The following is a 23,773-nucleotide window of genomic DNA, read 5'->3' on the forward strand; positions in this document are numbered from 1 at the left end:
TTTTCAGAGTCTAGAGCCAAAACGTCAGCAGAGAGCTTACTGGGATTACTGCTGTCCTTAGCAATACTTCACCTCCCTCTCTGTCACACTGTGTGTGTGTCTGTGTGTGTGTGTGTGTGTGTGTGTGTGTGTGTGTGAGCCCCTTGAGAATGTCTGCTGAGTTGGCCAGTTGGTGTGTTGGCCTGGCGTACGTGTGTGTTGGCAATGTGTATCCAGGGCAGGTTTGAAACTCCTGTTGTAGGGGCTGTGGAGAAACACTCAAACATATTGATTAATGGGGCATCGTCTGGTACACACACACCTGAGGGTGCCGACCATGCTCTCATTGGCCCTCTGCCACTGGAGCTGTTCTGTTATCTCTTGAACCCAGAGGTCTATTAGACAGCATTCTCCTCACTGTGTGTGTGTGTGTGTGTGTGTGTGTGTGTGTGTGTGTGTGTGTGTGTGTGTGTGTGTGTGTGTGTGTGTGTGTGTGTGTGTGTGTGTGTGTGTGTGCGTGTGCGTATCTCACCTTTGTCCTCCCTGTTTGTTGAAGGCGCAGGCTAGTGCCACCACCTGGCCAGTGGCTCTGCTGACCACAGGGACACATAGCAGAGAGGACACCTCACTGCCCAGCATACTGGATAGCTGTCTACGCTCCTCCTAGAGGGAGAGACAGGGAGAGGGTGAGAGAGAGACTTTTTAGATGTTTGTTTTTCTTTAATGATACATCCTCATTTCATTAACTTCACTAGGGTAGGGGGCAGCATTGGGAATTTTGGATGAAAAGCGTGCCCAAATTAATCTGCCTGCTACTCAGCCATGAAAGCTAGAATTTGCATATAATTAGTAGATTTGGAAAGAAAACACTCTGAAGTTTCTAAAACTGTTTGAATGATGTCTGTGAGTATAACACAACTCATATGGCAGGCAAAGACCTGCCAGGAAGTGGGAAATATGAGGTTTGTATTTTTTCAACTCTTGGCCTATCGAATACACAGTGTCTATGGGGTCATATTGCACATCCTAAGGCGTTCACTAGATGTCAACAGTCTTTAGAACCTTGTTTGAGGCTTCTACTGTGAAGTGGGGGCGAATGAGAGGGGATTGAGTCAGAAGTCTGCCAGAGAGGCATGAGCTGACAATGCGCGTTCACGTGATAGTTAACTTGTGTTCCATTGCAATTCTACAGACAAAGGAATTCTCTGGTTGGAACATTATTAAAGATTTATGTTAAAAACAAACTTCAAGATTGATTCTTTACATCGTTTGACATATTTCTACGGACTGTAACGGAACTTTTTGACTTTGTCTGCACCTAGTAATCGCGCCTCATGAATTTTGATTACTGGGCTAAACGCGCGAACAAAAAAGAGGTATTTGGACATAAATGATGGACATTATCGAACAAAACAAACATTTATTGTGGAACTGGGATTCCTGGGAGTGCATTCTGATGAAGATCATCAAAGGTAAGTGAATATTTATAATGCTATTTCTGACTTCTGTTGACTCTAACATGGCGGATATCTTCCTGGGTTGTGTTGGTCTCTGAGCGCTGTACTCAGATTATTGCATGGTTTGCTTTTTCGGTAAAGCTTTGTTTTAAATCTGACACAGCGGTTGCATTAAGGAGAAGTGGATCTAAAATTCCATGCATAACAGTTGTATCTTTTAGCAATGTTTATTTTGAGTATTTCTGTAAATTGATGTGGCTCTCTGCAAAATCACCGGATGTTTTGGAACTACTGAATATAACGCGCCAATGTAAACTCAGATTTTTGGATATAAATATGAACTTTACCGAACAAAACATACATGTATTGTCTAACATGAAGTCCTATGAGTGTCATCTGATGAAGATCATCAAAGGTTAGTGATTAATTTGATCTCTATTTCTGCTTTTTGTGACTCCTCTCTTTGGCTGGAAAAATGGCTGTGTTTTTCTGTGACTTGGCTCTGACCTAACATAATCGTTTGGTGTGCTTTCGTCGTAAAGCCTTTTTGAAATCGGACACTGTGGCTGGATTTACAACAAGTTTATCTTTAAAATTGTGTAAAATACTTGTATGTTTGAGGAATTGTAATTATGGGATTTCTGTTGTTTTGAAATTGGTGCCCTGCAGTTTCACTGGGTGTTGATGAGGTGGGGCGCTTCCGTCCCACATACCTTAGTGAGGTTAAAACCTTTCATTAAAACCCCCCTTTAAAAAACAAATATCCCCTGTACTGCATACTCACCTTGCCCCTCTACCCCACAATACAAAACAACACCACACATCACAATAACCAAAACCTCACCACTTCTATAACCGTATATCCAACCCATCTTCCACAGCTGTACAGACATCCCCACAACATACCATATCTCCTGAAACATCTGTACAGACATCCCCACAACATACCATATCTCCTGAAACATCTGTACAGACATCCCCACAACATACCATATCTCCTGAAACATCTTCACCAGCTGTACAGACATCCCCACAACATACCATGTCTCCTGAAACATCTCAACACTTGTTATAATTTTATAGGACTTAAATTCCACCCTACAGTGCCTTGCAAAAGTATTCCTCCCCATTTTTCCTTTTTTCTTGCACTTGTAATTTGAATGGATTTTTATTTGGATTTCATGTAATGGACATACACAAAATAGTCCCAATTGGTGAAGTGAAATTAGAAAAATAACTATTTAAAAAAATTCCCGCCCCAAAAAACAGAAAAGTGGTGCGTACATATGTATTCACCCCCTTTGCTATGAAGCCCCTAAATAAGATCTGGTGCAACCAATTACCTTCAGAAGTTACATAATTAGTTTAATAAAACCCACCTGTGTGCAATCTAAGTGTCACATGATCTCAGTATATATACATCTGTTCTGAAAGGCCCCAGAGTCTGCAACACCACTAAACATGGGGCACCACCAAGAAAGCGGCACCATGAAGACCAAGGAGCTCTCCAAACAGGTCAGGCACAAAGTTGTGGAGAAGTACAGATCAGGGTTGGGTTATAAAAAAATATCCCAAACTTTGAACATCCCATGAAGCACCATTAAATCCATTATTAAAAAATGTAAGAATATGGCACCATAACAAACCTGTCAAGAGAGGGCTGCCCACTAAAAAATTCACGGACCAAGCAAGGAGGGCATTAATCATAGAGGCAACAAAAAGACCAAAGATAACCCTGAAGGAGCTGCAAAGCTCCACAGCGGAGATTGGAGTATCTGTCCATAGGACCACTTTAAGCCGTACACTCCACAGAGCTGGGCTTTACGGAAGAGTGGCCAGAAAAAAAATAAGTAAACGCGTTTGGTGTTCGCCAAAAGGCATATGGGAGACTCCCCAAACATATGGAAGAAGGTACTCTGGTCAGATGAGACTAAAATTGATCTCTTTGGCCATCAGGAAAACGCTATGTCTGGTGCAAACTCAACACCTCTCATCACCCCGAGAACACCATCCCCACATTGAAGCATGGTGGAGGCAGCATCGTGCTGTGGGGATGTTTTTAATCGGCAGGGACTGGGAAACTGGTCAGAACTGAAGGAATGATGGAATGGCGCTAAGTACAGGGAAATTCTTGAGGGAAACCTGTTTCAGTTTTCCATAGATTTGAGACTGGAATGGAGGTTCGCCTTCCAGCAGGACAATGACCCTAAGCATACTGCTAAAGCAACACTTGAGTGCTACATGGGGAAACATTTAAATGTCTTGGGATGGCCTTGTCAAAGCCCAAACCTCAATCCAATTGAGAATCTGTGGTATGACTTAAAGATTGCTGTACATCAGCGGAACCCATCCAACTTGAAGGAGATGGAGCAGTTTTTCCTTGAGGAATGGGAAAGAATCCCAGTGGCTAGATGTGCCAAGCTAATAGAGACATATCCCAAGAGACTTGCAGCTGTAATTGCTGCAAAAGGTGGCTTTACACAGTATTGACTTTGGAGGGGGGGGGGGGTAGTTATGCAAGCTCAAGTTTTTAGTTGTTTTTGTATGATTTCTTATTTTTTTGACTATAAAAAATATTTTTCATCTTCATAGTGGTAGGCATGTTGTTTAAATCAAATTATAGAAACCCCCCAAAAATCAATTTTAATTCCAGGTTGTAAGGCAGCAATATAGGGAAAATGCCAAGAGGGGTGAATACCTTTGCTAGCCACTGTAAGGTGTGCACAGACCATCCCATTAAATAATAGTAAAGGATCTGTTATCCTCCACCTTTGACCCTGCTTCTCCTTGTTAGCTAAATAGCCAACTATGCCTGAGCAAAGTTTTTTTGAATACCTGTATTTGTATTTACCTGTATATACCTGTATACCTGTATTTGAATACCTGTATTTGAATACCTGTATCCTATTATAAACATCCCAACAGGAAACTCCATCCCCAACCTCTCACACAGACATTCCAACAGAGACATTAATGGCATTAACCTGGCGCACACAGAAAACACCTCCCCCAGTAATCTCTCCAGGAGCCTAAGAGACGTTATTCCTGTTTGTTGTGCCATGACTTCCAGGTTTTCCACCCCTCCTCCCCGAGCAGCCGCAGGTCACCCAGCCTTAGTAAACCCACTGCCATCAGTCGCCTCTGCAGGGTGGCCAACTGAACCGATCTCAAAAGGATGGATGGATTGTGGAAGATAGGCTCCTCCCACAGCCCAAGCTCCACCCCCCCCCCCCCCTAATTTGGGCCTTAGCAGCTGCCAGGCTCTCAGCACCGCAGAGTAAAAATCAGAGAGACTTGATGTACTCAGCTTCTCCAGCCTCATGAGGAACAGCTGCCCGTCCAACCCTAATCTGACAGCTCTCCTCAGCAGTGTGCATGCTGGTTCCCTCCAGCCAACATCAGTATGGTACAGCAGTCGCTGCACCGCTTTTAGTCGGAATGGAACCACCCTGCTCTCCATGTCCACCGGGCGCTGTCCCCTTTCATGGACAGACATATACAACACTGCCAGCCTCAGCCAGTGATGGCCCGACCTGAAAACATCCACCCACCATTTTGATGGAGGGAAACTGGGTGGATTATTGACTGAAGCGCGCCAGCTAAACTGAGTTTTTATGGATATAAAGAAGGACATTATCGAACAAAAGGACCATTTGTGATGTAACTGGGACCTTTTGGAGTGCCAACAGAAGAAGATCATCAAAGGTAAGGCATTTATTATATCACTATTTCTGACTTTCGTGGCGCACCTGCCTGGTTGAAATATGTTTTTCATGCTTTTGTATGCGGGGCGCTGTCCTCAGATAATCGCATGGTGTGCTTTCGCAGTAAAGCCTTTTTGAAATCTGACACAGCGGCTGGATTAACAAGAAGTAAAGATTTATTTTGATGTATTCCACTTGTGATTTTATGAAAGTTAAATATTTATAATTCTGTAGTTTGAATTTCGCGCTCTGCAATTTCACCGGATGTTGGCCAGGTGGTACGCTACCGTCCCACCTGCCCATAAGAAGTTAAGCGAGCCTACCTGAAGAGTCTCCATAGGAAGTGGAAGAAAAGCCAGCAAAGAAAGAGACCAATAGCAAAGCTCAAAAAGCCCCAGTGCCAGAAAACAATTATTCATCTAATCAGTGTCTGAAGGTCGACCTTTACACACTGTTGTGACTCACTTCCTCAACCCAAACCGTTTCCTGGGTGAGAGGACACCATGCCCCTCATTTTTCCTAGTGTGTTGTACTGATCTTATAAACTTTCCCGGATTGCAAAAAAAAAAAAGGTTTCACAATTAACCTTCATCCCTTTAGTCTCATTCAGTAACCTTGATAGTTCCCTCACTGTGTACTTTGACCCCTCTGCCTGAGTGGCTGTCAGCTCTGGACCCAGTGAGGAGGAGTCTGATAAGAAAGCCTCCTCATCGTCCTCTTCCTCAGACTCACTGTCTTCCTCCTCATCTCCATCTCCTATCTTGACCACCTGCCCTTTCTCTCTAGTCGGGGTCTCCCCCGAGCACCAGGCAAAGGTTCCTTGGTGCCTTTGACCACATCAGCCTCTCCCCTCCCACCTCCTTTCTACTCCCCTTTTTCCTCTTCTGCATTACACCCTCCTCCTCCCCCCCAAGTCTCTTACACTTCCCCACTATACTCTCCTCATCTCAGCCTCATCTACACCACCATCCATGACATGACTAGACCCAACCTCGTCTACACCACCATCCATGACATGACTAGACCCAGCCTCATCTACACCATCATCTATAACCTGACTAGACCCAGCCTCATCTACACCACCATCCATGACATGACTAGACCCAGCCTCATCTACACCCCCATCTATAGCCTGACTAGACCCAGCCTCATTTACACCACCATCCATGACATGACTAGACCCAGCCTCATCTACACCACCATCTATAGCCTGACTAGACCCAGCCTCATCTACACCACCATCTATTACATGACTAGACCCAGCCTCATCTACAACACCATCTATAACCTGACTAGACCCAGCCTCATCTACACCACCATCTATAGCCTGACTAGACCCAGCCTCATCTACACCACCATCTATAACCTGACTAGACCCAGCCTCATCTACACCACCATCTATAACCTGACTAGACCCAGCCTCATCTACACCACCATCTATACATCTCTCACCATCTCTTACACTTCCCCACTATACTCTCCTCATCTCAGCCTCATCTACACCACCATCCATGACATGACTAGACCCAGCCTCATCTACACCACCATCCATGACATGACTAGACCCAGCCTCATCTACACCATCATCTATAACCTGACTAGACCCAGCCTCATCTACACCACCATCCATGACATGACTAGACCCAGCCTCATCTACACCACCATCCAGGCCTGGGCAATTATTTTCCATGGAGGGCCACATTAGAGTATATTTTTGTACATCGCGGGCCGGAATCATATTACAGGATTAGACATGATGTGTATGACTGTGTTGACAGATATATCTACTGTAAATCACGTCCAGATATGCTACTTATTTTCCTTTTTTAACATGCACAGAAATAAACCACATCCATGTTCTCCTTTTGGTGGGTATTTTCATGATGAAACATGCAGTGAACTACACAGAGGGAAAAGAACACTGTGCCTTCAGCACCACGGACAGAACCCTTGTTAACGGGTTGTACAAAAACACAAGAACGAGAGAGAGCTCAACATTACATTTAAACTACAGTGTGAGGAGTGAAGTCTCTGATGGACATTGACTAGAGCAGTGAAGCCAGGTATAGTTTCTGATGTCGCTATGAGCAGGATTGCTGAGAGGTGAGAGTCAGTCAGAGATGATCTGTGACTTGACTTGTTATATTTCATCACTGAACATGTCTGTTCACATACAGTACACAGGTTGACCCAAACTGTACAAACATTTTCTGAGCATGACTCCTAATCTCTGGAAAGTTGTATTCATCAAGAGATGCATAGAACCTCGTCAGTGACATTGTTTTGAATAGTTCTCCAATCACTGCATCAGACTGAAGATCGATGAGCTCAAGTTGCAGGTCAGTGGGAGCGTTATCCACATTGAAGGTGAAAGGAGAGGAAACCAACAGCATGTCATTTTCCAACACTTTGAAATCCTCAAAACGACAAGAAAAGTCACCGTTCAAAGTACGCAGCAGCGATGTATACTTCTCCTGCTGGTCATCTGATAGGGAACAGACTAGTAGTGTCGGAAGGTGAGTGAGATTGTTGGCTTCTACGTGGCGGGTCAGGAGGAGTCATTTTCCCTTGAAGGCTTTGACCGTTCTTTATCTTGTAGTTGAGGGAAATCCACATTTTTTCTTTCATTTGCAAAAACTCTGCAATCTCCGACTTCAGGTCTCACACCCTTTTAAGCACTTTCCCCAAACTCGTTTGTGTGGTAGGAGAGATCTGCACGACCCAACTCTGTCTCTTCCAACAGTGAGACAAACTGTCTGTGGTTTAAACATGTTGCTATTTTGAAGTTAACCACTTTAGTGAATGTATCCACAACATGGCTCATTTACAGAGCACCTCCTGATGAATAATGCAATGCAGGAAAATAATTTTCTGATCTGGGTTCAGCTCAGCTACTTGATCTTGTATGCATTTCAAAAGGCCAACGTTTTTTCCTGTCAAGTTTGGGGACCCATCAGCGGTCCCACTGGATAACTTTTCAAAGCTCAGTCCCAGCTTTGCCACACACTTATTAACCTCCTCCAATAAATATTCCCTGTGGTTGTGCTCTTCGTTGACTGCGCTGAAGCAAGCTCCTCTGTAATTTCAAAGTCTGGGGTTATGACCTCGTAAGAATATCAACAACTGTGCCGTGTCACGTGCATCACTGCTCTCATCCAGGGCCAAGGAGAATTAGGTGAAATCCTTTACCTTGCAATATCCTCAACACGTTGTGTCAGTGTTCGTCTTGACAGGGAACCATTTTCAAACAACTCTTTCTTGTCTGGGAAAAGTATTGCTGCAGAGTCAATTAAAGATTATTTAATGAAATCACCCTCAGCGAATGGCTTCCTATAATTAGCGATTTTGTGGGACAGTATATAACAAGCTCTCGCAATTTCGTCGTTTGCTGAATGCAGTTTTGTGAAAGCAACTCTATCGATGAACTTGCCTTCTGCTCAGAAGACAAATTCCTATATTTCTCTGCATGCTTCGTCTGGAAGGGCCGGGAAGAGTTTTACTCTTTCAGCACACAGCTCTCCCTGATACCTCAATAAGTAAGTATTTCGCTGTCCACTCTTGCTGGAACACACTACATTCATTGTCTCATTCCTCTTCTTTGAAATCTATGAAACAATCATTTTTGCGCAATTTCTAGCAGTGCGTTAACACGCCACCATAGAAAATACAAATTCAAAGAAAACACCATGGAAAGAATCCACATGACCTCTCAACTACAAAACACTCCCAGCATGCACACACACGAGAGAGAGAGAGAGACGTAGAGAGACGGAGAGAGAGAGAGACGGAGAGAGAGAGACGAAGAGAGAGAGAGACGGAGAGAGAGAGACGGAGAGAGAGAGGGACGTAGAGAGAGAGAGAGAGAGAATTAGGATCTGGCTGGACTGCCTACATATCGATCTACATGGCAAGATGCTTTTCACGGTCTAGGATCAAGGTCACTCACCGCAGTGACATCCTGAAGTGTGATGGATTTCTTCTTCTCCACTATTTGCCCGAAGTGCCCAAACATCAGCTAGAAGAAGAGGTATACATGATCTCTTAGTCTCTTGCCTCATAATTTCCCCATGTCAACGTCTAATTTGAATGAAATGTTTAGGGACAGTAAAAGGGGTCAGGGGTTAGGGGTCATCACTCACAGGGAAGCTGATCTCCTCCTCTAGAACTTTGTCTCCAACCACCTGAGGAGGATAGAGGTCAGACGTTAGCTTCCGTAGGGACCGTTCTAACGGAGGAATACCCTGTTATCAGACTGTCGTGGCATTAAAACAGACATTATTTTATTTATTTATTCATTGAATCTTTATTTTAGCAGGGAGGAATCCCATCTTTTACGAGGACGAACCTGACAGAAGAGCTGGTGGTTGTCCTCAGACACCAGTAGCAGACAGCAGCACTGAGACTGGGTCTGCTGCTGCAACTGAGGAGACAAAACAACCAGTACATGACGAATAATAAATACACATTACCTCATCAATGCATGACGAATAATAAATACACTTTACCTCATCAATGCATGACGAATAATACGTACACATTACCTCATCAATGCATGACAAATAATAATTACACATTACCTCATCAATGCATGACGAATAATACGTACACATTACATCATCAATGCATCATTATTTCATGATCACATCTCTCTAACCCTGCTGATCACATCTCTCTAACTCTACTGATCACATCTCTCTAACCCTGCTGATCACATCTCTCTAACCCTGCTGATCACATCTCTCTAACTCTACTAATCACATCTCTCTAACAGCAAGATACACTACCTCCAACTACCCACTGAGAGAAATAACAGCAACTATTTAACACACACACACACACACACACACACACACACACACACACACACACACACACACACACACACACACACACACACACACACACACACACACACACACACACACACACACACACACACACACACACACACACACACACGCACTGAACAGCACATGCAACATACATGTACAAATTATATACAGCAAACTGTGTGTCAGTGTGTGTGTGTGTTTTCCATGGTTGTGGTAATGGTGGAACAGCCATGGTTGTGGTAATGATGGAACAGCCATATTTGTGGTAATGGTGAAACAGCCATATTTGTGGTAATGGTGGGACAGCCATATTTGTAGTTGTAGTGAAATAGCATGGTAATGGTTGTAGTGGAACATTATGGTAATGGTTGTAGTGGAACAGCATGGTAATGGTTGTAGTGGAACAGCATGGTAATGGTTGTAGTGGAACAGCATGGTAATGGTTATAGTGGAACAGCATGGTAATGGTTGTAGTGGAACAGCATGGTAATGGTTGTAGTGGAACAGCATGGTAATGGTTGCAGTGGAAGAGCATGGTAATGGTTGTAGTGGAACATTATGGTAATGGTTGTAGTGGAACAGCATGGTAATGGTTGTAGTGGAACAGCATGGTAATGGTTGTAGTGGAACAGCATGGTAATGGTTATAATGGAACAGCATGGTAATGGTTGCAGTGGAACATCATGGTAATGGTTATAGTGGAACAGCATGGTAATGGTTATAATGGAACAGCATGGTAATGGTTGTAGTGGAACAGCATGGTAATGGTTGTAGTGGAACAGCATGGTAATGGTTATAGTGGAACAGCATGGTAATGGTTCTCGTGGAACATCATGGTAATGGTTGTAGTGGAACAGCATGGTAATGGTTGTAATAGAACAGCATGGTAATGGTTGTAGTGGAACAGCATGGTAATGGTTGTAGTGGAACAGCATGGTAATTGTTATAGTGGAACAGCATGGTAATGGTTGTAGTGGAACAGCATGGTAATGGTTGTAGTGGAACAGCATGGTAATGGTTATAGTGGAACAGCATGGTAATGGTTGTAGTGGAACAGCATGGTAATGGTTGTAGTGGAACAGCATGGTAATGGTTGTAGTGGAACAGCATGGTAATGGTTGTAGTGGAACAGCATGGTAATGGTTGTAGTGGAACAGCATGGTAATGGTTATAGTGGAACAGCATGGTAATGGTTATAGTGGAACAGCACGGTAATGGTTGTAGTGGAACAGCATGGTAATGGTTATAGTGGAACAGCATGGTAATGGTTATAGTGGAACAGCACGGTAATGGTTGTAGTGGAACAGCATTGGTAATGGTTGTAGTGGAACAGCATGGTAATGGTTGTAATGGAACAGCATGGTAATGGTTATAGTGGAACAGCACGGTAATGGTTGTAGTGGAACAGCATGGTAATGGTTATAGTGGAACAGCATGGTAATGGTTGTAGTGGAACAGCATGGTAATGGTGGAACAGCATGGTAATGGTTGTAGTGGAACAGCATGGTAATGGTTATTGTGGAACAGCATGGTAATGGTTGTAGTGGAACAGCATGGTAATGGTTATAGTGGAACAGCATGGTAATGGTTGTAGTGGAACAGCATGGTAATGGTTGTAGTGGAACAGCATGGTAATGGTTGTAGTGGAACAGCATGGTAATGGTTGTAGTGGAACAGCATGGTAATGGTTGTAGTGGAACAGCATGGTAATGGTTGTAATGGAACAGCATGGTAATGGTTGTAATGGAACAGCATGGTAATGGTGGAACAGCATGGTAATGGTTGTAGTGGAACAGCATGGTAATGGTTGTTGTGGAACAGCATGGTAATGGTTGTTGTGGAACAGCATGGTAATGGTTATAGTGGAACAGCATGGTAATGGTTGTAGTGGAACAGCATGGTAATGGTTGTAGTGGAACAGCATGGTAATGGTTGTAATGGAACAGCATGGTAATGGTGGAACAGCATGGTAATGGTTATAGTGGAACAGCATGGTAATGGTTGTTGTGGAACAGCATGGTAATGGTTGTAGTGGAACAGCATGGTAATGGTTGTAGTGGAACAGCATGGTAATGGTTATAGTGGAACAGCATGGTAATGGTTATAGTGGAACAGCATGGTAATGGTTGTAGTGGAACAGCATGGTAATGGTTGTAGTGGAACAGCACGGTAATGGTTGTAGTGGAACAGCATGGTAATGGTGGAACAGCATGGTAATGGTTGTAGTGGAACAGCATGGTAATGGTGGAACAGCATGGTAATGGTTGTAGTCGAACAGCATGGTAATGGTTGTAGTGGAACAGCATGGTAATGGTTGTAGTGGAACAGCATGGTAATGGTTGTAGTCGAACAGCATGGTAATGGTTGTAGTGGAACAGCATGGTAATGGTTATAGTGGAACAGCATGGTAATGGTGGAACAGCATGGTAATGGTGGAACAGCATGGTAATGGTTGTAGTCGAACAGCATGGTAATGGTTGTAGTGGAACAGCATGGTAATGGTTTTAGTGGAACAGCATGGTAATGGTTGTAGTGGAACAGCATGGTAATGGTTATAGTGGAACAGCATGGTAATGGTTGTAGTGGAACAGCATGGTAATGGTTGTAGTGGAACAGCATGGTAATGGTTGTAGTGGAACAGCATGGTAATGGTTGTAGTGGAACAGCATGGTAATGGTGGAACAGCATGGTAATGGTTGTAGTGGAACAGCATGGTAATGGTTGTAGTGGAACAGCATGGTAATGGTTGTAGTGGAACAGCATGGTAATGGTTGTAGTGGAACAGCATGGTAATGGTTGTAGTTGAACAGCATGGTAATGGTTCTCGTGGAACATCATGGTAATGGTTGTAGTGGAACAGCATGGTAATGGTTCTCGTGGAACATCATGGTAATGGTTATAGTGGAACAGCATGGTAATGGTTGTAGTGGAACAGCATGGTAATGGTTCTCGTGGAACATCATGGTAATGGTTATAGTGGAACAGCATGGTAATGGTTGTAGTGGAACATCATGGTAATGGTTGTAGTGGAACAGCATGGTAATGGTTCTCGTGGAACAGCATGGTAATGGTTGTAGTGGAACAGCATGGTAATGGTGGAACAGCATGGTAATGGTTGTAGTGGAACAGCATGGTAATGGTTGTAGTGGAACAGCATGGTAATGGTTGCAGTGGAAGAGCATGGTAATGGTTGTAGTGGAACAGCATGGTAATGGTTGTAGTGGAACAGCATGGTAATGGTTGTAATGGAACAGCATGGTAATGGTGGAACAGCATGGTAATGGTTGTAGTGGAACAGCATGGTAATGGTTGTTGTGGAACAGCATGGTAATGGTTGTAATGGAACAGCATGGTAATGGTTATAGTGGAACAGCACGGTAATGGTTGTAGTGGAACAGCATGGTAATGGTTATAGTGGAACAGCATGGTAATGGTTGTAGTGGAACAGCATGGTAATGGTGGAACAGCATGGTAATGGTTGTAGTGGAACAGCATGGTAATGGTTATAGTGGAACAGCATGGTAATGGTTGTAGTGGAACAGCATGGTAATGGTTATAGTGGAACAGCATGGTAATGGTTGTAGTGGAACAGCATGGTAATGGTTGTAGTGGAACAGCATGGTAATGGTTGTAGTGGAACAGCATGGTAATGGTTGTAGTGGAACAGCATGGTAATGGTTGTAGTGGAACAGCATGGTAATGGTTGTAATGGAACAGCATGGTAATGGTTGTAATGGAACAGCATGGTAATGGTGGAACAGCATGGTAATGGTTGTAGTGGAACAGCATGGTAATGGTTGTTGTGGAACAGCATGGTAATGGTTGTTGTGGAACAGCATGGTAATGGTTATAGTGGAACAGCATGGTAATGGTTGTAGTGGAACAGCATGGTAATGGTTGTAGTGGAACAGCATGGTAATGGTTGTAATGGAACAGCATGGTAATGGTGGAACAGCATGGTAATGGTTATAGTGGAACAGCATGGTAATGGTTGTTGTGGAACAGCATGGTAATGGTTGTAGTGGAACAGCATGGTAATGGTTGTAGTGGAACAGCATGGTAATGGTTATAGTGGAACAGCATGGTAATGGTTATAGTGGAACAGCATGGTAATGGTTGTAGTGGAACAGCATGGTAATGGTTGTAGTGGAACAGCACGGTAATGGTTGTAGTGGAACAGCATGGTAATGGTGGAACAGCATGGTAATGGTTGTAGTGGAACAGCATGGTAATGGTGGAACAGCATGGTAATTGTTGTAGTCGAACAGCATGGTAATGGTTGTAGTGGAACAGCATGGTAATGGTTGTAGTGGAACAGCATGGTAATGGTTGTAGTCGAACAGCATGGTAATGGTTGTAGTGGAACAGCATGGTAATGGTTATAGTGGAACAGCATGGTAATGGTGGAACAGCATGGTAATGGTGGAACAGCATGGTAATGGTTGTAGTCGAACAGCATGGTAATGGTTGTAGTGGAACAGCATGGTAATGGTTGTAGTGGAACAGCATGGTAATGGTTGTAGTGGAACAGCATGGTAATGGTTATAGTGGAACAGCATGGTAATGGTTGTAGTGGAACAGCATGGTAATGGTTGTAGTGGAACAGCATGGTAATGGTTGTAGTGGAACAGCATGGTAATGGTTCTAGTGGAACAGCATGGTAATGGTGGAACAGCATGGTAATGGTTGTAGTGGAACAGCATGGTAATGGTTGTAGTGGAACAGCATGGTAATGGTTGTAGTGGAACAGCATGGTAATGGTTGTAGTGGAACAGCATGGTAATGGTTGTAGTTGAACAGCATGGTAATGGTTCTCGTGGAACATCATGGTAATGGTTGTAGTGGAACAGCATGGTAATGGTTCTCGTGGAACATCATGGTAATGGTTATAGTGGAACAGCATGGTAATGGTTGTAGTGGAACAGCATGGTAATGGTTCTCGTGGAACATCATGGTAATGGTTATAGTGGAACAGCATGGTAATGGTTGTAGTGGAACATCATGGTAATGGTTGTAGTGGAACAGCATGGTAATGGTTCTCGTGGAACAGCATGGTAATGGTTGTAGTGGAACAGCATGGTAATGGTGGAACAGCATGGTAATGGTTGTAGTGGAACAGCATGGTAATGGTTGTAGTGGAACAGCATGGTAATGGTTGCAGTGGAAGAGCATGGTAATGGTTGTAGTGGAACAGCATGGTAATGGTTGTAGTGGAACAGCATGGTAATGGTTGTAATGGAACAGCATGGTAATGGTGGAACAGCATGGTAATGGTTGTAGTGGAACAGCATGGTAATGGTTGTTGTGGAACAGCATGGTAATGGTTGTAGTGGAACAGCATGGTAATGGTTATAGTGGAACAGCATGGTAATGGTTGTAGTGGAACAGCATGGTAATGGTTATAGTGGAACAGCATGGTAATGGTTGTAGTGGAACAGCATGGTAATGGTTGTAGTGGAACAGCATGGTAATGGTTGTAGTGGAACAGCATGGTAATGGTTGTAGTGGAACAGCATGGTAATGGTTATAGTGGAACATCATGGTAATGGTTGTAGTGGAACATCATGGTAATGGTTATAGTGGAACAGCATGGTAATGGTTATAGTGGAACAGCATGGTAATGGTTGTAGTGGAACAGCATGGTAATGGTTGTAGTGGAACAGCATGGTAATGGTTGTAGTGGAACAGCATGGTAATGGTTGTAATGGAACAGCATGGTAATGGTTGCAGTGGAACAGCATGGTAATGGTTGTAGTGGAACAGCATGGTAATGGTTGTTGTGGAACAGCATGGTAATGGTTGTAGTGGAACAGCATGGTAATGGTTGTAGTGGAACAGCATGGTAATGGTTGTAGTGGAACAGCATGGTAATGGTTGTAGTGGAACAGCATGGTAATGGTTATAGTGGAACAGCATGGTAATGGTTGTAGTGGAACAGCATGGTAATGGTTGTAGTGGAACAGCATGGTAATGGTTATAGTGGAACAGCATGGTAATGGTTGTAATGGAACAGCATGGTAATGGTTGTAGTGGAACAGCATGGTAATGGTTATAGTGGAACAGCATGGTAATGGTTGTAGTGGAACAGCATGGTAATGGTTGTAGTGGAACAGCATGGTAATGGTTGTAGTGGAACAGCATGGTGTGTGTGTGTCTTCATGTGTACAGGGTAGTATGAGATCTCCACTACTTACATAGTTTATGACTTTAAGCTGAAGAGTAGTTGCATCGAGGTCATACAGCTCACCTGAGAGAGAGAGAGAGATAGAGAGAGAGAGAAATAGAGAGAGATGGAAAGAATGGAAAGAGAGAGAGAGACAGAGAGAGAAAGCGAGAGAGATGGAAAGAGATAGAGAAAGCGAGAGAGATGGAAAGAGATGGAAAGAGAGAGAGAGAGAGAGATAGAGAGAGAAAGAGAGAGAGATGGAAAGAGAGAGAGAGAGAGAGAGAGAGGGAGAGAGAGACGTAGAGAGACAGATAGAGAGAGAGGTTTGAGATGGAGAGAGAGAGAGAGAGGGAGAGAGAGATTGAAAGAGATGGAGAGATAGAGAGAGAGAGATATAGAGAGAGAGGTTTGAGATGAAACGAAACATGGAAGAATGAAGAGAGGAAATGTGTAATAAACCAGGGATGGTTAGGGAGGGTCAGAAGAGACAGAAACGAGAGCAATGAAGGGAGTGTGTGTCTGTGTGTACAGTATATACTGCAGTAAGCTTGGGGAACAGCTCGTCAGTTTTATTATGCATGAGTTTCTACGCAGCGTTTTAGCAAAGCTGGAAAATGTCCGTGTTTACCATGTTTTCACACTACTGTTGTTGTTCACAGGTTTATTCCTCTTTTGACAGATGCATCCAATCTAAATTCATAGACTTTTATTTATACAGGTCTATTGTATTACCGTTATCGCATCCAAGCGAGACGTGTGTGTGTGTGCAAGAGAGGTCTCTGTGTGGTGTGGTTGCTAGGTGATTACCACACAGCTGTAGAATCTTGCGGTCCAGGTCACAGTAGTCTGTGGGTTCAGGCCGGAGCAGTGCATTGTGGGACTGGATCGGTGACCGGCTGACGAGAGACTTCTGATTGGCCGACTGTAGGGTCCATACCCTCCTACACGCTACAGCCGCCTACACACACAAGGACACACACACACACACACACACACACACACATGCGCGTCAGGGGACTGTAGGCCTAAAATCTAACCTATTACTACACAGCTAGAAAACAGATCAACAAAACAGTTCAATTCAAGTCAATTGAAAAATCTGGCCTTTCAATACACCAATAGACGTAATGCTTCTGAGCTGCACACACAGCTTCACAAAGACTATGTGGGAGTCTCTGTGGGAGTCTCTGTGGGAGTCTCTGTGGGTGTCTCTGTGGGAGTCTCTGTGGGTGTCTCTGAGGGTATTATTCTGTGGGTGTCTCTATGGGAGTCTCTGTGGGAGTCTCTGTGGGTATTATTCTGTGGGTGTCTCTGTGGGAGTCTCTGTGGGAGTCTCTGTGGGAGTCTCTGTGGGAGTCTCTGTGGGTGTCTCTGTGGGTGTCTCTGTGGGAGTCTCTGTGGGAGTCTCTGTGGGAGTCTCTGTGGGTGTCTCTGTGGGAGTCTCTGTGGGAGTCTCTGTGGGAGTCTGTGGGAGTCTGTGGGAGTCACTGTGGGAGTCTCTGTGGGAGTCTCTGTGGGTGTCTCTGTGGGAGTCTCTGTGGGAGTCTCTGTGGGAGTCTCTGTGGGAGTTTCTGTGGGAGTCTCTTTGGGAGTCTCTGTGGGAGTCTCTGTGGGAGTCTCTTTGGGAGTCTCTGTGGGTGTCTCTGTGGGTGTCTCTGTGGGAGTCTCTGTGGGTGTCTCTGTGGGTGTCTCTGTGGGAGTCTCTGTGGGTATTATTCTGTGGGTGTCTCTGTGGGAGTGTCTGTGGGAGTCTCTTTGGGAGTCTCTTTGGGAGTCTATGTGGGAGTCTATGTGGGAGTCTCTGGGTATTATTCTGTGGGAGTCTATGTGGGAGTCTATGTGGGAGTCTCTGGGTATTATTCTGTGGGAGTCTCTGTGGGAGTCTCTGTGGGAGTCTCTGTGGGAGTCTCTGTGGGAGTCTCTGTGGGAGTCTCTGTGGGTATTATTCTGTGGGAGTCTCTGTGGGTATTATTCTGTGGGAGTCTCTGTGGGAGTCTCTGTGGGAGTCTCTGTGGGAGTCTCTGTGGGTATTATTCTGTGGGTGTCTGTGGGAGTCTCTGTGGGTATTATTCTGTTGGTGTCTCTGTGGGTGTCTCTGTGGGAGTCTCTGTGGGTGTCTCTGAGGGTATTATTCTGTGGGTGTCTCTATGGGAGTCTCTGTGGGAGTCTCTGTGGGTATTATTCTGTGGGTGTCTCTGTGGGAGTCTCTGTGGGAGTCTCTGTGGGAGTCTCTGTGGGTATTATTCTGTGGGTGTCTGTGGGAGTCTCTGTGGGTATTATTCTGTGGGAGTCTGTGGGAGTCTCTGTGGGTATTATTCTGTGGGTGTCTCTGTGGGAGTCTCTGTGGGTGTCTCTGAGGGTATTATTCTGTGGGTGTCTCTATGGGAGTCTCTGTGGGAGTCTCTGTGGGTATTATTCTGTGGGTGTCTCTGTGGGAGTCTCTGTGGGAGTCTCTGTGGGAGTCTCTGTGGGAGTCTCTGTGGGAGTCTCTGTGGGTATTATTCTGTGGGTGTCTGTGGGAGTCTCTGTGGGTATTATTCTGTGGGTGTCTGTGGGAGGCTCTGTGGGTATTATTCTGTGGGTGTCTCTGTGGGTATTATTCTGTGGGAGTCTCTGTGGGTATAATTCTGTGGGTGTCTCTGTGGGAGTCTGGGGGAATTATTCTGTGGGTGTCTCTGTGGGTATTATTCTGTGGGTGTCTCTGTGGGAGTCTCTGTGGGTATTATTCTGTGGATGTCTCTGTGGGTATTATTCTGAGGGTGGCTCTGTGGGTGTCTCTGTGGGTATTATTCTGTGGGTGTCTCTGTGGGTATTATTCTGTGGGTGTCTCTGTGGGAGTCTCTGTGGGTATTATTCTGTGGGTCTCTCTGTGGGTGTCTCTGTTGGTATTATTCTGTGGGAGTCTCTATGGGAGTCTCTGTGGGAGTCTCTCTGGGTATTATTCTGTGGGTGTCTCTGTGGGTATTATTCTGTGGGAGTCTTTATGGGTATTATTCTGTGGGTGTCTCTGTGGGTATTATTCTGTGGGTGTCTCTGGGTATTATTCTGTGGGTGTCTCTGGGTATTATTCTGTGGGTGTCTCTGTGGGTATTATTCTGTGGGTGTCTCTGTGGGTATTATTCTGTGGGAGTCTCTGTGGGTATTATTCTGTGGATGTGTTTGTGGGTATTATTCTGTGGGTATCTCTGGGTATTATTCTATGGGTGTTATTCTGTGGGTGTCTCTTTGGGAGTCTCTGTGGGTATTTTTCAGTGAGAGTCTCTGTGGGTGTCTCTGTGGGTATTATTCTGTGGGTGTCTCTGGGTATTATTCTGTGGGTGTCTCTGTGGGAGTCTCTGTGGGTATTATTCTGTGGGTGTCTCTGTGGGTATTATTCTGTGGAAGTCTCTGGGTATTATTCTGTGGGTGTCTCTGTGGGTATTATTCTGTGGGTGTCTTTGTGGGTATTATTCTGTGGGTGTCTCTGTGGGTATTATTCTGTGGGTGTCTCTGGGTATTATTCTGTGGGTGTCACTGGGTATTATTCTGTGGGTGTCTCTGGGTATTATTCTGTGGGTGTCTCTGGGTATTATTCTGTGGGTGTCTCTATGGGAGTCTCTGTGGGTGTCTCTGTGGGTATTATTCTGTGGGTGTCTCTGGCTATTATTCTGTGGGTGTCTCTGGGTATTATTTTGTGGGTGTCTCTGGGTATTATTCTGTGGGTGTCTCTGTGGGTATTATTCTGTGGGTGTCTCTGTGGGTGTCTCTGTGGGTATTATTCTGTGGGTGTCTCTGTGGGTATTATTATGTGGGTGTCACTGTGGGTATTATTCTGTGGGTGTCTCTGGGTATTATTCTGTGGGTGTTTCTGGGTATTATTCTGTGGGTGTCTCTGGGTATTATTCTGTGGGTGTCTCTGGGTATTATTCTGTGGGTGTCTCTGGGTATTATTCTGTGGGTGTCTCTGTGGGTATTATTCTGTGTGTGTCTCTGTGGGTATTATTCTGTGTGTGTCTCTGTGGGTATTATTCTGTGTGTGTCTTTGTGGGTATTATTCTGTGTGTGTCACTGTGGGTATTATTCTGTGTGTGTCTCTGGGTATTATTCTGTGGGTGTCTCTGTGGGTATTATTCTGTGGGTGTCTCTGTGGGTATTATTCTGTGGGTTTCTCTGGGGGTATTATTCTGTGTGTGTCTCTGTGGGTATTATTCTGTGGGTGTCTCTGTGGGTATTATTCTATGTGTGTCACTGTGGGTATTATTCTGTGTGTGTCTCTGTAGGTATTATTCTGTGGGTGTCTCTGTGGGTATTATTCTGTGGGTGTCTCTGTGGGTATTATTCTGTGGGTGTCTCTGTGGGTATTATTCTGTGGGTGTCTCTGTGGGTATTATTCTGTGGGTGTCTCTGGGTATTATTCTGTGGGTGTCTCTGTGGGTATTATTCTGTGGGTGTCTCTACGGGAGTCTCTGTGGGTGTCTCTGGGTATTATTCTGTGGGTGTCTCTGTGGGTATTATTCTGTGGGTGTCTCTGTGGGTATTATTCTGTGGGTGTCTCTGTGGGTATTATTCTGTGGGTGTCTCTGTGGTATTATTCTGTGGGTGTCTCTGTGGGTATTATTCTGTGTGTGTCTCTGTGGGTATTATTCTGGGGGGGTCTCTGTGGGTATTATTCTGTGGGTGTATCTCTGGGTATTATTCTGTGGGTGTCTCTATGGGAGTCTCTGTGGGAGTCTCTGGGTATTATTCTGTGGGTGTCTCTGTGGGTATTATTCTGTGGGTGTCTCTGTGGGTATTATTCTGTGTGTGTCTCTGTGGGTATTACTCTGGGGGGGTCTCTGTGGGTATTATTCTGTGGGTGTATCTCTGGGTATTATTCTGTGGGTGTCTCTATGGGAGTCTCTGTGGGAGTCTCTGGGTATTATTCTGTGGGTGTCTCTGTGGGTATTATTCTGTGGGTATCTCTGTGGGTATTATTCTGTGGGTGTCTCTGTGGGTATTATTCTGTGAGGGTCTCTGTGGGTGTCTCTGTGGGTATTATTCTGTGGGTGTCTCTGTGGGTATTATTCTGTGGGTGTCTCTGTGGGTATTATTCTGTGGGTGTCTCTGTGGGTATTATTCTGTGGGGGTCTCTGTGGGTGTCTCTGTGGGTGTCTCTGTGGGTGTCTCTGTGGTTATTATTCTGTGGGTGTCTCTGTGGGTATTATTCTGTGGGTGTCTCTGTGGGTATTATTCTGTGGGTGTCTCTGTGGGTATTATTCTGTGGGTGTCTCTGTGGGTATTATTCTGTGGGTGTCTCTGTGGGTATTATTCTGTGGGTGTCTCTGTGGGTGTCTCTGTGGGTATTATTCTGTGTGTGTGTTTTTTACATGTTTCTCCAGAGTGTTGAGGTGTTGTTCGTCTTGATCACTCAGCGGTTTACAGCCCACCTATGACAGAGCAGAGCACAGTGACACAAACATCTGACCAAAGTGTGTGTATCTACTAAACCTGTACCTACTGTACCACTTCGAAGTTAGCTCATCGACCTACCACACACACACACACACACACACACACACACACACACACACACACACACACACACACACACACACACACACACACACACACACACACACACACACACACACACACACACACACACACACACACACACACACACACACACACACACATATATAGAGTGAGTAATGTGTGACACAGATAGTGAGTGTCTAATATAAGGATAAACTTCCTGTCAGTGTGTGTGTGTGTGTGGGGGGGGGGGGGTCGGGGGGGTTGTGTGTTTCACTCACCAGTAAGACTGAGATGGCCACACCCTGATCTTGGTCCAGGAGAGGAATTATCACAGCTGGAGAGAGAGACAGAGAAACAGAGAGAGAGACAGAGACAGAGAGAGAGACAGATAGAGAGAGAGAGAGAGAGAGAGACAGAGAGGTAGAGAGAGAGAATATACAAGGTCTGAGGTCATCTGTCTTTGGCCTAAAGAGCAGGAACCCAGACTTCATCAAGAGGAGATGGACCAACTGGTTGCCCTCTAGGTTACAGAGGGCTGGTAGTCCCATCCACCAAACTACCAGTTGTGGAACAGGGAAGAGACTCAGGGGCTACGCTAATTTGGTATAGAGCAGACCTAACCCACTCTATTAAATTAGACAAAACAGGAACATTTTACATCTGCCAAGAAATGAATTAGGGAAATGATCTCAACACAGAAAAATGTCCTCCTGTGTGCTACCTATATCCCCCCACTAGAATCCCCATACTTTAATGAAGACAGCCTCTCCATCCTGGAGGGGGAAATCAATAATTTCCAGGCCGGGGAACATGTACTAGTCTGTGACGACCTAAATGCCAGAACTGGACAAGAACCTGACACCCTCAGCACACAGGGGGACAAACACCTACCTGGAGGTGACAGTATTCCCTCCCCCATATGCCCCCCTAGACACAACTATGACAACAAAACAAAAACGGGTCACAACTCCTGCAGCTCTGTCGCACACTGGGTCTGTACATAGTCAATGGTAGACTTCAAGGGGACTCCTATGGTAGGTACACCTATCTCTTGTCAGTAGTACTTTATCACTGACCTCAACCCAGAGTCTCTCAGAGCGTTCACAGTCAGTCTACTGACACCCCTATCAGACCACAGCAAAATCCGACTATACTTGAACAGAGCAATACTCAATCATGAGGCGTCAAAGCCAGAGGAACTGCACAATATAAAGAAATGCTGTAGATGGAAGGAAAATAATGTAGAAAAACCTACCAAAAAACTATTAGACAACAACGAATTAAATCCCCTCTAGACAACTTCCTGGACAAAACGTTTCACTGGAATAGCGAAGAAGTTAACAGGTCAGTGTATTTGACCTTTCAGATTCGCTATCAAATCAAAGATATTCAAGCAGACAACGTAGGAAAAATAACAACAATGACAAATGGTTTGATGAAGAATGTAAAAACCTAAGAATGAAATCGAGAAACCTGTCCAAACAAAAACATAGAGACCCAGAAAACCTGAGTCTACGCCTTCACTATGGTGAAACACTAAAACAATACAGAAATACACTACGGAAGAAGAAGGAACAGCACGTCAGAAATGAGCTCAATGGATTTGAAGAATCCAATGGTTATCTATCCAAAATGGAAATGTGTGCATAAACCACTTCTCTTTTGGAGTCTATTACAAAGCATACACTTTAAAAACATCTACATGATCAATTAAATGTCTTAGAATCAACTATTAAAGACTACCAGAACCCACTGAATTCTCCAATTACATTGAATGAACCACAGGTCAAAATACAAACCCTCCAACCCAAAAAGGCCTGTGGTGTTGATGGTATCCTCAATGAAATGATAAAATATAGAGACCACAAATTCCATTTGGCTATACTTAAACTCTTTATCTATTTCACTTGCTTGGGCAATGTTAACATATGTTTCCCATGCCAATAAAGCCCTTTGAATTGAATTGAGAGAGAGAGAGAGAGAGGGAGATAGAGAGAGAGGGAGAGAGAGAGAGAGATAGAGGAGACAGAGGGACACTACCTGACAGTGTGAAAGCTTACACACACACACACACACACACACACACACACACACACACACACACACACACACACACACACACACACACACACACACACA

The 23,773-nt window shown here is 44.6% G+C and overlaps 1 protein-coding gene across 1 annotated transcript in view; it reads right to left on the reverse strand.

The window, feature by feature from the left end:
* LOC129831704 (cGMP-dependent 3',5'-cyclic phosphodiesterase-like) overlaps positions 1-23,773 on the reverse strand; it is a 266,102-nt gene that overhangs the window by 21,919 nt on the left and 220,410 nt on the right. Inside the window, exons 6-13 of the mRNA XM_055895082.1 lie at positions 21,913-21,968; positions 21,484-21,543; positions 16,946-17,096; positions 16,167-16,219; positions 9,486-9,560; positions 9,280-9,321; positions 9,087-9,155; positions 512-642 (exon numbers count right to left, since the gene is read on the reverse strand). Of these exons, the coding sequence (XP_055751057.1) occupies positions 512-642; positions 9,087-9,155; positions 9,280-9,321; positions 9,486-9,560; positions 16,167-16,219; positions 16,946-17,096; positions 21,484-21,543; positions 21,913-21,968 (637 nt within the window). The remainder of the gene's footprint in view (positions 1-511; positions 643-9,086; positions 9,156-9,279; positions 9,322-9,485; positions 9,561-16,166; positions 16,220-16,945; positions 17,097-21,483; positions 21,544-21,912; positions 21,969-23,773) is intronic.

This window comes from Salvelinus fontinalis, chromosome 33 (assembly GCF_029448725.1).
Source record: "Salvelinus fontinalis isolate EN_2023a chromosome 33, ASM2944872v1, whole genome shotgun sequence".
Classification (NCBI taxonomy): Eukaryota; Metazoa; Chordata; class Actinopteri; order Salmoniformes; family Salmonidae; genus Salvelinus; species Salvelinus fontinalis.